The sequence below is a fragment of the Ipomoea triloba genome, chromosome 13 (genome assembly GCF_003576645.1).
Source record: "Ipomoea triloba cultivar NCNSP0323 chromosome 13, ASM357664v1".
Classification (NCBI taxonomy): domain Eukaryota; kingdom Viridiplantae; phylum Streptophyta; class Magnoliopsida; order Solanales; family Convolvulaceae; genus Ipomoea; species Ipomoea triloba.
The window spans coordinates 29898197-29914136 of record NC_044928.1 but is presented as its reverse complement, the minus strand read 5'-3'; the positions used below and the strand labels follow the sequence as shown (position 1 = coordinate 29914136).

Below are 15940 nucleotides of genomic sequence, written 5' to 3'. Positions count from 1 at the left end.
TTTGGGAAGTGAGATAGAACATGTTAATTGGACAATAACACTCTTGACGTATTTTTATTATGTAAGCGCATATATATATATATATATATATATATAGGAGCAGGTTCTAGTGCGACAGTGTCTCCAGATGCGAACATGCAGATTGTTTAGAGTTATTGAATGAGCTTAAATCAATAACAAACAATGCGTGCACATGGCACACGTAGTGCACATGCTTGGACCAACACTAAGTGTACCCATATATAATTCTACGATCAAAGTCGAATCAATTTCCACTATGAAGGTGAAGCCACGTAACCACTCATCGTGCCCATTTCTCACTATTCCCCTAGATGCAACTGGTCCATGTAGTCCTTCCACATTTAATATTTGTAGACAATGTACTATTCTTATAATTTTATATTGACTTCAAATTGAGTGTAAACACATTTACCAAAATTCTACAAGAACTCAAATGTTTCCTATCGACAAGAAAACCAATACTATAAATAGCAATGCAACAATAAACTTATCCTACAACCTCATCTGTTAATAAATAAAACAACCAATGAACGTGTCCCTTAGCTTGGAGTTCCTAATCAGTTATCAGCTTTCTTCCTCAATGCGTCCCTCCATTTCGGTGGAATATGCAAATCATCATTCAACAAATCTTTAGATTTGTTTACCAGCGCAAGATTCCTCCCAGTGGCGCTCAAGAACTCTCTCCCTTCCCCCTGGTACCCGTCCACCAAATGCAGAAGAAGCTCCAAGTTATGGACTTCTGCAAGGTCGATCCACTTTTTTATGAACGGAGATTTAGTGTGATCCAACATAAGCTTTTCCCCCACATGAAAATAACTCCATGGCAAAAACTCAACAACCTTCTGCATAAACCCAGGCAAGCGCTCGTTCAACAAAACCCCAGGCACTTTCGGCACGGCGTCGTGAATGTTCGCCACTCTCAGTACTTTCACTCCCAGTTCTTCCATTCTCTGCTTGAATCTGATGTTCCCAACTCTCGGCCCCGAAAACGAGAACACACAGACAGGTATGTTGTCTTCATTGTTTTGTCTCATTTCTGCTATGTCATAAGCGTTTATGGTGGCAAGAGCGCTGCCCAGGCTGTGGCCTGTCACTGAAATGCTCAGCTTCTCGCCTGAGTATTCATGGAGGAGTCTCTGGACTTCTTCTGTCACCTGAGTTCTTGCTGATTTGTTGCAGAAGGTGTTGGATTCGTCCTTCTTGGTGTATACATCCAAGAATCCATCTTCAACCTATAAGCACATAATCCCCTTAAACACATCAATACACAATAAAAATAATATGTCACTTAATAAAGTGACAGTTTTAATTTTTAAAGACTATTATACTTTTGATCTGATCTGCACCAATATATTACTTTATAAAGTGACGAATTTGGTCATTCAGAGTCTAAACTTGTCACTTTGTGCATAACTTAAGGTTAAAGATCAGATGACCAGACATATAACTAAAGACTAACTCTGTAAGCACGAGGAAAGCCAAAAATGTAATTTTTTTATAAGCCTAATAATACTAATAGGAAAACGTGACACAAACCTTGATTGCAGGGTCACAGGTGGGGAGATTATGGTCTTCTAGGGAGGTTTTGAAGTCCTGGATGTCTGCGAATATCTCCAGGCCTGTCACGGTGCCTCTCCAGGCAATGGTTATGTCGCGGCGGCCGAGGTGTTGTGAGTATTCGTCGTTTGAGACGGCGACATAGCCGATCCAGCTTGCTCCGTCGGTCCAATCGTCGGACAAGAGGGGTTTCGCCAAGAAATTTGGGACATCAACGTTGTACGATGAGTAGATATATTTGGTGACATCGTAGCCGTATTTGGTCAATCCCAGGCTCTTAAAGAACACGTGGGGCTCAATCTTTATTCTGTAGCCGAATCTGGAGGATGGGTCTTCCTCGTAAGCGTCATAGCATGCTTGAGCCATGTCTCCATAGCGGATCAGCTCGGTTCTTAGCAGAGAATCGAAGGGTTCCAGAAGGCCAACCCAGTTATTTTCGCCATGAATCTCTTCCCAGGAATCTGCTAATCTTCTTTCAGCAGGGTTTTGATCTTCTGCGGCCTTTTCAAACCCATGCAGCGCCGTGGTTAGGGTTTTCGCGAGCTGAAATATGGATTTCAGGTCCCCAGTGGGTCCCCCGTTTCTTGTCAGTCCAAGAAATGAGGAGCCCTCCATGAATCTGTGAAGTGGGAGGGCTTTCTTGGCTAGTAGGATGCCATGGCTGCAGCCTTTCTTGAGCCACAAATTGATTTGGGAGGTAATGGTAGCCATTGATGTGTGTTAGTACAGTCTGGAAAAAGGATTGTTTGGAGGGTATAGGGAAAAGAGATGATGTGTGGGGAATGTTAGGATTAACTTGCTATTTATAGAGTGCTCTGAGGTGGTTGAATTGGATGACTTTTCTCAGTTGACTGTGTCTTAGCTTTTAATTCACAGTGTAATATAAATGGCTTCCCCTGTGATGAATTGATCAATATAATCAACCTGCTGAGTTTTCTTAGTCAAATTTTAATCCCATTGGGTGGGAAGTTTCCTGTCTTCCTGCAATTTTCCTTATTTTTCCCTGCTAATTAAATTAGAATTGGAAAAATTGCAGTCAGCCTATGATTTCCAGGAAATTAATGCCTGCATCCGCTACCCAAAGGTGCACTCTTGATGATGCTCAGCTTGTGACGCTAGTCAGTAAAGGACCACAAAGAAGTAAACAACGCTTTCAGTGAAACCCATCTTATGACTTTAGCCAACAAAATATCACAAGGAGTTAAATAGCACTCCGGGTGAAACTCACCTTATGACCATAGTCAGCAAAGGATCACAAGAAGGTAAATATGCTTAGATTATTGTCTATAGCTGAGCGATTCAAACAAAGAAGGCCATGTAATCAATCTAATTCAAAAGCTTTGATTTATAAGAAACCCACAACCATTATTCGAAAATGTGCTCTGGGTGAAACTCAGTCGTCTTCTGATCCTAGCTCTGGATGAAGCTTATTGAATTGTCGGCCTTATGATCCTAGAGCCTTGGTTATCCATAGTTAACTAGTTCAAACCAAGCAAGTCAATAAACAATTCTTAAAAGATGTGAATTTGAAACTTGACTGGAAGTTGCCCCATCTAACACATAAGCTTATATTCCACAAGAATGGTAGTTTGTGAAGCAACTGGGCAATAATTTATGAATTTTTCAATAACTTATAGTAGCAGGCTACTAGCAGCCATACCAAAGTCATTGGATAGTTTTCATTATCTTTCCACGAGCAGTGTTTTTTCGGAAGTTGATTAACCTTAGCAGCCATAAACTAAAAAGTCTTGACATGTTTTTTGTATTTTTAAAATTTTCCTTATTAAATTAACTAGCAGTGTTTGTCAAGAAATTAACCTTTGCTTCGTGACTTTTATTTTACAATGAAATGGGTTGGTAAACTCCGCCTGTGCACGTGCACATTGACAACATTATTTTTTGAGTTAATAGTTATAATTCGTTGGTAGACACATGATTATTTTATGTATAAATACTTTAGAGAATCGGTTAAAACACAACCAAATTATCTCATCCACAAATGACCCATTTGGTTCACAAAAAATTAAATTATTTTGAGTTTTAGTTTTTCAAATTTAAAGAACAAACGTTCTGGTTGGTGAGAGTATTAACTTGTTGGAATTTCAATTCTTTAAAGTTGAGGAAATTTAATTTCAAAATGTTGAACAGTACTAGTCTCACATATTTTTATTGTGTAGTTACATTTGAAATTTATACTAATTATTCTCAATAAATAACTTCTTTTTCATAGAATTTAAATTTCATTCTCCCTCATTTCTTTTACACGAACCAAACAGATAATAAAACTTCTAGATAAGCCGTTCTCTATTGCTCTAAGACTAGATCTACCTTCTATTATTATTATTATTGAGAAAAGAAAGACAGAATACCTAGTGCCGTAAATAAATGGCTAATGTAACTATAATGTGGAACATATGAAATGATTGATTTGTAAATTCAACGTGTATAATTGAGATTAAATATGAATTAATCTTATCTTGATAAGGATAGAATATAATGTTGTATAAAAAAACACAGAATAGTTGGATCCTACTGGGCCTATAGGCTGGACTTGCAAAGACGCTGACCACCATTGGAGATCAGATAATAGTTATGTACTTATGTTCAGCCCACGCATACACTGTACAATACTTATATCATAAAACTCGTGTCCACCTTGCAAGGTAAATTCGTGTTAAATTACATATTGAATGTTTACTTACAATTTGAATTGTAAACATTCAGTATGTAAATTATATATTTTAGACTCGGATCCACATAACAATTTGCCCATAGTGTAACATAATGTTTACTTTTTATGTTTCAAGATAATTTGCTTTCAAACGACGACATACATTTAAGACAACAAACGAACACGTATAATAGTCTATTTCCCTTTCTACATTGATGAAAATCTGCCAAAGGAAAAATGATAAATGGACTGTATTATTACTCATTTGAAAGTGTGCAGTCTAAGGTTGAATAAGTCCATATAAATAAAACGAGATTCTTATAAATTAATTAATTTGTTTGACCATGAAACTTTATAAACTAAACAACCAACATGTCTTACTAAAATGGGTATATATTCATGTTCAAATGTTAACAACCCATATTCAATGATGTCATGCAGAAAAGTTTAATTTTGTACAACTCCCAGTAGTCACCCATGCACTCTTATATATTAATCTAGTATATGTATAATTAAATTAAGCTAATAATTAATTTTCTATTGACCGTACATATGGAACTAGATTTTTCAACTAGGAACGTAATTGGTAAAATCTCACAACAATAACGGCAAATTATTCATAACGACATAATATACAATTTATATACTAAATGTTCATAATTTACCTTTTAAAAACTCACAATTTGTTTACTATGATTACCTTATTTTGTATTCACAGGCACCGAAATCTTGAAATACAAACCTAATTAAAATCTTCGTGTACTTGTCTTTGTCCTTAGCATCACCCGACATTACAAGTAGGAATACACATATATTTTGTAGGACAAATAGTTTTACTTGAGGATACAAAGCGTACTTTCTGTCTTTCTGATTTGATGATCAAGTACGTACTAATAAAAACATATCACATTAAGGAAGGATTTAATTATTATTCCAAAAAAAAAAATACAATATTGTAAACATTTTCACATGCACTGAACATTATATTGTTCTAAAATGTGTACTATTGGGGAACAAGATATGAAAGGGAGACTAGTTTACAAAGCATTGTTTTGACAGCAAGGGAATTGGTCATATTGTATAGGAATATCATCTCTCAAGACCAAGTCTATACATATACATATATATTATATTTGTTTAATTAACTTGTTAAAGAGAACCTACTTTTTCATGCTTCTTTCCTTTCTCATTGTTTGATCCAAGAAAAGTTTGTTGGTATAATATAATATATACATAGCACCTACAAAATCACATGCACCTACATGACACAATATATAGTCACGAAATATATATATATATATATATATATATACATTTCTTAATTCTATATTCATCAAGCACTTCAATTCTTTATTTTTTTTGCTGTTAATTTATTTAAATTAAATATACAAAGTTTCTTAATTATCTAATTTCCCAATATATTTGATCCTTCATATACTATATATTGTAATTACAAAGTTTGTAGTTATGAAAATAAGTAAATGAATTAATAACACCACACAATCTATACTATTAATAAAAACAATATCCTCAGTTTTAACTTCCCGCCCAAAACAGACCTATAATATTATGGTTTGCGTAATATTGTAAAATATGGTAATACAATTCCTATCCCTAATACAATTGTAAATTAAAATAGAATTCCTAATAAAATATATTCTTCCCTACGTTCCTATTCGTAATACAATTCTAGACTAGAATTACTAATGGTAATAATTCAGTATATATATTTCTCTGCAATGCAATCTATACTATTAATAAAAACAATATCCTCAGTTTTAACTTCCCGCCCAAAACAGACCTATAATATTATGGTTTGCGTAATATTGTAAAATATGGTAATACAATTCCTATCCCTAATACAATTGTAAATTAAAATAGAATTCCTAATAAAATATATTCTTCCCTACGTTCCTATTCGTAATACAATTCTAGACTAGAATTACTAATGGTAATAATTCAGTATATATATTTCTCTGCAATGCAATCTATACTATTAATAAAAACAATATCCTCAGTTTTAACTTCCCGCCCAAAACAGACCTATAATATTATGGTTTGCGTAATATTGTAAAATATGGTAATACAATTCCTATCCCTAATACAATTGTAAATTAAAATAGAATTCCTAATAAAATATATTCTTCCCTACGTTCCTATTCGTAATACAATTCTAGACTAGAATTACTAATGGTAATAATTCAGTATATATATTTCTCTGCAATGCAATCTATACTATTAATAAAAACAATATCCTCAGTTTTAACTTCCCGCCCAAAACAGACCTAAAATATTATGGTTTGCGTAATATTATAAAATATGGTAATACAGTTCCTGTCCCTAATACAATTGTAAATTAAAATAGAATTCCTAATAAAATATATTATTCCCTACGTTCCTATTCGTAATACAATTCTAGACTAGAATTACTAATGGTAATAATTCAGTATATATATTTCTCTGCAATGCAATCTATACTATTAATAAAAACAATATCCTCAGTTTTAACTTCCCGCCCAAAACAGACCTATAATATTATGGTTTGCGTAATATTGTAAAATATGGTAATACAGTTCCTATCCCTAATACAATTGTAAATTAAAATAGAATTCCTAATAAAATATATTCTTCCCTACGTTCCTATTCGTAATACAATTCTAGACTAGAATTACTAATGATAATAATTCAGTATATATATTTCTTTGCAATGCAATCTATACTTCTATACTATTAATAAAAACAATATCCTCAGTTTTAACTTGTATTATGGTATGGTGCGTAATATTGTACAAAATATGAAAATTTGGCATAATTCAACCCGCAAGGCCAACCAATTTGCAATCTATACTTCTATACTATTAATAAAAACAATATCATCAGTTTAAACTTGTATTATGGTATGGTGCGTAATATTGTACAAAATATGAAAATTTGGCATAATTCAACCCGCAAGGCCAACCAATTTGCAATCTATACTTCTATACTATTAATAAAAACAATATCATCAGTTTAAACTTGTATTATGGTATGGTGCGTAATATTATACAAAATATGAAAATTTGGCATAATTCAACCCGCAAGGCCAACTAATTTTCTGAATGACATTCGTGCATGCAGGTGTCGGCGCATGAGTCAAGCCTTTTTTAAGTTCATTTTGGGATTTCATTTGCACTCCCTCCCCCCTTGCGTGCGAGAGAGATTCTCTATGCTATACAATTCAACAAGCCTTAGAAAAACTCTTGTATAAGTAGTGGTGCAAACCACTTCTCAAACCAATGTGGGACAAAAGTTACTTGAAATGTTTTTTTCTATATTTTTCTAACTCAAATGGGTCAACTTTGAGAACCAATTTCTCATTCACCCATTATCAGTTTTCAGCGTACAATATATCAATCTTTTCGTCTAACTACGAAAGTGGACCCCACATATATGTGTACCACAATATTGCCAGTAAAATGCCATTTTATGCTAATTTTTTTCCAACAGTTATTTGTCCAGAGAATATCAACGTGTTGAAGGAAGAATATGATATATAGTGAAGGGAAATATCATCTTCACTATATATCATCTTCTTCCTCCAACACAACGCTCTACGGTCAACCAACAATTACTCAACTGATTATCCCATTACTCCCATGTAAATTTTTTCTCTAATATAGTTATACTTACTGAATATCAAAATATAAGTGTACCTCAAGATCTTGCAATAACTAACCGACAAGTAATTAAATTAATGAATATGATGCAATAATGTAAATTATCTACCTATTGCATTTATACACTTATTTTAGAACACTGAATTTTTGTGATATTTGTTGCATGCAAGGAAGACTCATACTATAATTGCATTTATACACTTATTCATACTCATATTCGATGTTATAATTTATATAATTGTATATCAATTCAAATATATTTCTTAAAATATTATAACAAATTCATTCCGTGCAACGCACGGGTGAAAATACTAGTTTTGGTAAAAACTATATGAACCAATGACCACTACCCAACGCCCAAAATTCATGGCGTTAACTAATATATATATATATATATATATATATAGAGAGAGAGAGAGAGAGGGTCATGTTCAGGTATGGCCGCGCCTTTACATGCGGCCGTGCCTTTACATTGAGTGAGTGGTGCATTTCTTAACATTGAGTGGTGTAAACTGTTCGCACGTAATGACGCGGCCACATTTGAATAGAAATATATATATATATATATGCGTGCGCTGTTTTTTCATGTTAAATTAGAAGTAGCTAAATAACTTACTACTCCGTAGTTTTTTTAAACTATGATACTATCTAATGTATAATTGATAATGTTATATCTTATATGCACGCTATATTTTTTTATGTTTAAAAAAAAATTTATAATTGAAGACCGAAATGTTCTTATATTTAACAAAATTTAAAGTTTTTTATTGATAAATGATTAAAAATGGTCATACCAGAATAGTACTCTATTCTCATCCTGAGCGTCGTATCTGTGTAATTTAAAATAAAATTTTAAAATTAAGACAGTATATATGCCGAAATTGTCAGTTGAGTAACATGGCAGTGTTTGCTATATACTTCACTAAGTGCAGAGGAGCAGTGTTTGAATAATTTAGCTCATGATCATATATATATATATAAAGTTGCATTATATTGCAAGATACCCATTGACCTGCACTGCACCATCAAGGGTGCATGTTCATTGTTCTGGATCTATATATTCACCAAACCATTATTGCAGGCCATTCAATTCTCTCAGTTGCATATATATATAAAAATAAATAAATGATTTAATAAAAATAAAATGATTAGTCATGGAAGAAATAACCCATCAACATGCACATGGCCTTGTTCCCTTCCAATGTAGGCTTGAATATCCCAAAAGATTATGTTGTTAATATTCAATTAATTTTTTTTAAATTTATTTATAAAAAATAAAATAAATAATTGCATTGCATGATACAAAGAATCTGATGGTAGTAGTGTTGGGATTTAAATGAAAGAATAAAACACACAACCACTATGACAGCAAAGCAAGTACAACAACAACAACAATAATACAAAGGAAAAAAATAAAAATAAAAATAGAAATTATAATAAGCTGCAACAAGCCATGAATTAGTAATTAAACAAGCCAGACATAGGGTTTAAGGTTTTTGCTTCTTGTCCATTACAAATAATGTCCAAAAGATGTTTTATAAGTATCAGTATACTATGAATCAAATAAAAACTTACAGACACAATACTCAGATCATCATCATCATCAAACAATTATAACATCACATCATGCATATATGAACCCCTTAGCTTCTTCCTCCCATTCTTTCATGCACAACTTGATATGTAGTGTATGCCTTAGCTTATTAGCATCTGTTCTTGCATTTCTCCACAGCTCTTGGTGCTATATTTAACAACAATAACGCAATTTTATTATAATAAGAAATAATATAATAATAGCACCCAAAGGTGTGTGCGAGATAACCCATGCCTTAAACCAGCCCATAATTGACTGACTAATAGATTAACAATCTGACAAACTTAAAAAAGTGAAATATTTTGACTGTTTGACATATAAGTAGTCTTTTAAAATTCGTTCAAAATTCAAGCTAATAATTTATTATAAAAAAGGTCAATAATAACCTGGTCCTTGTTAGAGTAAGATTAGGTTTCAGATTCAGGTCTCATCGATTTTATACATTGTAAGGGTGTGAATTAAATTATTATTGTTGAAATTTTTGTGTGCGTGCAAAGTTTAATAAGTTTGTGGGTATAAAACTAGTTTGTAATCACATTTATAAACTATACTAGTAAAAGAATACATTAAAAATCTTCTTATTATGGTAAAACAATCATCAATAAGTATATACAATCCCACATAATTCATTCTCTATCTAGCTATCTATAATTCATATAAATTTGAATTAAACCTTCACAAGAGGTGATTATGAAGAAAAATACTTACCAAGTCCAATTGCTTCTGATCCTTTCATTATGCGTAGGCGTTTGCATGAATCAACAAACATCCTGTGTGATCAATACACACAATACAAACCAATCAATTCAAGACAAGAATTTTCTAAATCGAAACGAATTTATTTTAAAATTGTAGAATATTTTCATTTTAGACATGACGACCCCAGAATAAAAACATCCAAATCTCTCCGATCCCTATGTGTTGTGTGTATATTAAAAGGAGAAATTTATAAAGAATATATAGAAAAGAAAAGAACATACTCCCAGGGTACATCCCCCACGAGCATCCAGTCTCCATCCTTATCTTCATAGGTGGGCACATATTCTGAGCTGTTTAGGAGATCCATCAGCTTCCTCTCATTCATGAAATCTATCATGCCTTGGGCCCCATAGTTACCTGCATCTTAATCACCATACAACTCCATCTCTAATTATATTATACAATTCCCCCTTAATTTATTTGGAACTTGAACCTTAAAAAATATATATTTACATGGGAAATAATAATAGATCAAACTTAAAAAATCAATTTCTTGAAAAATAATGTTTGGGGTTGGCTAAAAGCCTAAAAGTGTTTAGGGTTTTGTTATGAATGTTTGGTTTTGGTTAAGGCCTAGGTGGATGGTATAGTCCAAGACTCAAACATATTTTTGAACAACAAAAAACTATAAATATGACTGTTACAGATGAGTATATAGTAGCTGTGAGTTTTTTTGGTCATTCAAAAACCTGTTTATATGTTTTAAGAAAATTTTGCATGGATATTTATGTAATTCTTGGAATGACCATAGGAGGGGGAGGGGGTGGGTGGGGGGGAGATTATGGCTTACCCATGGTGAAGGAGCTGAACATCTTGGCAAGAGCATCAGAGAGTTGTTGGTAGCTTTCATACATCTTCAAGTCCACCTTACGAAGGTAGGGCGCTCCATCCATGCACACCTTCACAAACGCCGCCGGCCCTCCGCCGCTCTTCTCTCCGGCGGCCTCCTCCGGGCTGCTCTTCTGAGCCATTATGTTCTTCCGGTAATTCCTCACCGGCGGCCACCCCACCACCTGAGCCCTGCAAATTTTTTCAGCTGATAACTGTTAGCTGATTAAACTTTTAGCTGATAGCTGTTAGCTGATGTGGGCTGATGACTGTCAGCTCATAGCTAATAATATTATTACTATCATTTTAAACTTTTAGTTAAAACAAAGTCGGTCTATTGAACTGAGCTTTTAATTAACTTACTTGGATGGGGGCTTGATGGGATCCTTGTTAGGTTCCTTTGAAGGAGACTTCATCTTCTCCTTGAGATCCAGAGAGGAGTCGGCGGCGGACTGAAGGTTGAGCTTGAGGTCAACGGTCTCGGAAAACCCTCGTTTTCCGGTGATCTTCAACGACTCACTTTCATTTCCTCCGCCGCCGGCGCCGGGGAGGCCAAGGCAGAGCTCGGTGGCTTTCAGATTCAGGCCACCGTGCTCAGCCTGCAACATGCTTGCCATTTTCCGGCCAACTTCCATGGAAACCGATCACGATTATTACGACGATCTATCCTCTCCTCCGCACTCTCCACCTTCTCTTTCTTCTCTTCTTGATTGAAAAAATATTAATAGGATATATCTATGGCGATGGGCGACACGAGAAAATATTGACAGTGCAATGATATAGCAATAGGAGGTAATGCTGTATGGTTTCATGTGCATATATACCACTGGCCTCCATCTGTGCTATCAAGCCTAGCAAATGGTGGACTGACACGTGGGAAAACATGGTGTGTTGATCCTCTTGGCATGTTACTAATTTTGAAAGTGTTTTTATTTTGGTTCAACTACTCCAATTATAATTTATTGGGAAATTCTAAATGCCCCATTCGGCTGAGGGATTGTTGGGCGGAGGTCGGTAAAGGATAAAAAGGTCAAGTCTAACACCCGTCTGTCTCAAACAATATGATGACGGTTTATAAGTAAGAAAATAAAATTGTGCTTTCGCTACCAGCTTTTGGCGTGAGTGGTAAGGATTTGATCCTAACAAGTGGTATTAGAACTAGGTCACGAGTATCCCCTAAAATCCATTGGGAGGGGGAAATTGTTAGTCAGACAGTTGGTGGTTTGATAATTACCTTGAGCTGGTCAACTATGAAAAACTTAGGCTGATTACCTCTTTATGATTTTTTGTCGACTAGGGTCACATAATAGACTTCACTGAGAGTGTAGTTTTGAGTAGCAGTTGCATTATCATAAATCAAAGTTTCACATAAAATCGAATGCTATTGGACTTAAAGCAACTTTACATTATTAATTTGTGTATTTAATTAATTATTTTATTAATTTTTTAAAAAGTGGATGGGATTTAAAAGTGAAACAAATGGTTGGGGATGCATGATTAAGGTAACCATGTGTGGTCCAAAAAGGAACCTATGATCAATCAACTCTCCAAATTTTACTAATAGCTCCCCGAGCTAAGATAACCCTCTTGTATTTTCATATTCAAAATATTGATAGTTCAATCAATTGGTGTAGTAGGCTTAATTGACTTCTATACGTATTGTCACTTGCATCCCATCCATCTCTGTTTCAATTCTCTCATGTGTTGTATCACTTTTTATAGCAATCATCAATTGTAAATTTAATTAGGTAAAATTTTCCCCTTCAATTCCAAATGACACAATTGACTTTCCTTTGATAAAAGTTTGAGTTCAAATCCTACTATTGGTGAAAGGCCAGAGAGAGCTAAATCCAACATTCTACATATATCATCAAAATGTATAGTAACATTAAATGTTACACAAGTATAAGAAAGTAAAATTTTGTATTCACTACTAAATAGCTATAATTTTTTGCGTTGTAGTTAGCACTTGATCAAGACACCTGAAATACACAACAAAGGGTTTTGGGATAATTTTTTTTAAATGACATAAACCATTAATTTTTCTTTAAAAAAAATCAAGAATATACTCAATCTGATTCGTAATTGGCAGGATAATGTCTTTACCACAACGCTAGCTAAAAGTTATAGCTAATAATGAATGTATAATTTTATTTCCTTAATTATACTTGTGTAATAGTCAGCACCACGTTTAGATGACATGACACTTGACTCGGCCCTGTAATCCTCCGTCGAACAATAATGTTGAGGATTAATTAGGAATTGAGACTTGTAATATGGTTTTAGTGCTAATCCTACATTGTTGGCTTGGGATTCAAAATGGGATTAATTATGAGAATGGGAATGGGTAGATCGGATTGGGGTTGGGGGCAAGTCCCATGCATTGTCCCCAATTGAGTTGACATTTGTGTTTGTTTTTGAGTACTTGTGATGTATTAGTCAAAACTCAATTGGTGTATTTATAATTTCATCCAATTGAAATAATAAGATTTATAATTTGTTTTATTAATTAAACACCACTTTAAATTTGTGTTCACAATAGTCAATTAATTATAACATTTACCAAATAACAAAATACTCATGTACTATTTTATTACAAGTTCAGTTATTGATAACATCTTTTTAATTGACTCCGCTACACAATATCTTTTTAGTAAAATTTATCTATCATGTATGATTTGTGTGTTATTACACATAAACGATATTTACCTAGTGTACATCACCTTTGACTCCCGACATTATGAATTTAAAACCGAGTCCAAGACGAGTATGGGTTATTTTTATTTGTCTACCAATGTGTACGAATGAATCAATAATGAATCTGAGAGTGAGTTTCTCTTCCACAATTAATGGGGTCGGTTAGGTGTTGGAGGGAACATATCACAGCAGGAATGACTATACCATGAATTTGACAAGAAAAATATACTTTATATATATATATATATATATATATATATATATATATATATATATATATAAAGCAAATTAAGAAAAAAAATTCATATAGAAAATTTTTTCAATACATTCTTATTCAATATCTCATTCTTAAAATGGAAACTGCGAAGATATTTTGATCATATTAAGTGGTTGAAAAAAAGGTTGTAAATAAATGATTTTTTTTTTCTAAAATTGTCTTTATGTTTTATTTTCTTTACAAGATAGAACTAAAATAGAGAGTAAAATTTTTTTGTTAGTGACAATCTACTGTGGCGATCAACACCGTATCGATGCTGATAGTAATAAATACAATCATGTATATTATTATTTATAACATTAAATACCAACAACACTGGTGTCGATAATACCTAATTCAGTAACATAAAATGTACCTTACATCAACCGATACTATTAATATTGGTACTGATTGATATTATAAAGAAAATAGTAAACAATTGTAGATCATGGTTAATTAATTGGGTGGGGGGGATGGCCTGGGATTCTTCTGCGAAGCTGAAGCCCCTTTCCCAAGTGCATTATATCCCCCCAATCACACATGAACCAATGATTCATGCATTCCACGGAAATGTATATTAAATTATTTTGTAATGTATATTTAATTTCGATATTGTTGGCTCTTGTAAGATCTCTCACCCCCACCCTCATACACAAACATAATTGCACTTGATCAAGCTTTAACTTCATGTCTGCATATGACTAATAATAATAAACACCATCCCCATTTCCACACTCAACCGTAGACTTATAGTAGTCCTTATAATACTATTTTAATTGAATTTTATTGTGAGTTCTTAAGTGTATTTAATTTCAATTCAATATTTTAATTTACAACATCGAAAATTCACCGTCGTTCCTGCAAAATACACTTTAAATAAAGCCCGTCTGTGACCCTAACACTTAAAAGTACCATACAAAGGTAAACGGGCAAACTAGGTTGTCTATAGTTGACTGGTTTAAATTGAGAACGTGAATAGACAACTCACACTAAGAGCCGAACCTGAAATATTTTGCGTTGTCAATTGTATTTTAGTTATAAAGAATCTTGAAGTCTTATTGGTACTCGATCTCGCCCTACATATGAGTACGTGTAAGAATATTATAACTCAATGCAGGGAGGGATTGTGACTTTGATTAAATGGAGATGGATCTCTAATTCAAGTATTTATTGGTGAAAATAACATATGGTTGTGTAGTCATTAATGTGAATTTTGTTTGTGTTAGTGAGGGAAGGAGATAGCTCACTCCTTTGTTGGATGAATTGTCATTTTAAATTGAGATGAGCCTTATAAATATTATCCATATAATTTATTCATATATCATCTTCATTTACCTAAGTAGATATCTTATCAGGCTTGAAAAATCGAGTCCATCATCTTGTCGTTGAAATCTGACTATGATTATCCGCAAATATAAGAAAGACAATAAATAATATATTTTATATAATTTTTATTGATAAAAAAATTATTTCATTTTCAAAGTGAGTAAAATAAAATTAGTAATAAATTAAAGAATATGAATAATTTCAAAATTGAAAAGCATCAATATTTGTCTTGAGATTAATTATTACTATTATATACTAGTATTTTCACCCGTGCGTTGCACGGAATGAATTTGTTATAATATTTTAAGAAATATTTGAATTGATATACAATTATATAAATTATAACATCGAATATGAGTATGAATAAGTGTATAAATGCAATTATAGTATGAGTCTTCCTTGCATGCAACAAATATCACAAAAATTCAGTGTTCTAAAATAAGTGTATAAATGCAATAGGTAGATAATTTACATTATTGCATCATATTCATTAATTTAATTACTTGTCGGTTAGTTATTGCAAGATCTTGAGGTACACTTATATTTTGATATTCAGTAAGTATAACTATATTAGA

General features: G+C 33.0%; 2 protein-coding genes across 3 annotated transcripts; both read right to left on the bottom strand.

The window, feature by feature from the left end:
- Positions 1-368: 368 nt before the first annotated feature.
- LOC116002843 (phospholipase A1-Igamma2, chloroplastic-like) lies at positions 369-2313 on the bottom strand. Its single transcript, XM_031243009.1, has 2 exons — positions 1558-2313; positions 369-1253 (listed from the first exon to the last, which is right to left on the bottom strand). Exons 1-2 carry the CDS (start codon positions 2287-2289, stop codon positions 579-581), a joined length of 1407 nt encoding a protein of 468 aa, XP_031098869.1. The 5' UTR covers positions 2290-2313; the 3' UTR covers positions 369-578.
- Positions 2314-9336: 7023 nt separating this feature from the next.
- LOC116002479 (auxin-responsive protein IAA14-like) lies at positions 9337-11865 on the bottom strand. Of its 2 annotated transcripts, none has more exons than XM_031242627.1 (5): positions 11450-11865; positions 11049-11278; positions 10480-10621; positions 10208-10269; positions 9337-9646 (listed from the first exon to the last, which is right to left on the bottom strand). In XM_031242627.1, exons 1-5 carry the CDS (start codon positions 11719-11721, stop codon positions 9609-9611), a joined length of 744 nt encoding a protein of 247 aa, XP_031098487.1. In that variant the 5' UTR covers positions 11722-11865; the 3' UTR covers positions 9337-9608. The 2 variants fall into 2 exon arrangements, with proteins under 2 accessions (XP_031098487.1, XP_031098488.1); XM_031242628.1 differs by having other exon boundaries at positions 10480-10615.
- Positions 11866-15940: the final 4075 nt, after the last annotated feature.

Bases quoted from the DNA above. Each gene is read 5' to 3' on its own strand.
- LOC116002843 (XM_031243009.1), bottom strand. From the start codon at position 2,289: ATGGCTACCATTACCTCCCAAATCAATTTGTGGCTCAAGAAAGGCTGC. The intron at 1,254-1,557 runs GTTTGTGTCACG...ATGTGCTTATAG, and splicing joins CCTGTGACCCTGCAATCAAG to GTTGAAGATGGATTCTTGGA.
- LOC116002479 (XM_031242627.1), bottom strand. From the start codon at position 11,721: ATGGAAGTTGGCCGGAAAATGGCAAGCATGTTGCAGGCTGAGCACGGT. The intron at 11,279-11,449 runs GTAAGTTAATTA...AAAAATTTGCAG, and splicing joins CCCATCAAGCCCCCATCCAA to GGCTCAGGTGGTGGGGTGGC. The intron at 10,270-10,479 runs GTATGTTCTTTT...TTGATCACACAG, and splicing joins GTGGGGGATGTACCCTGGGA to GATGTTTGTTGATTCATGCA.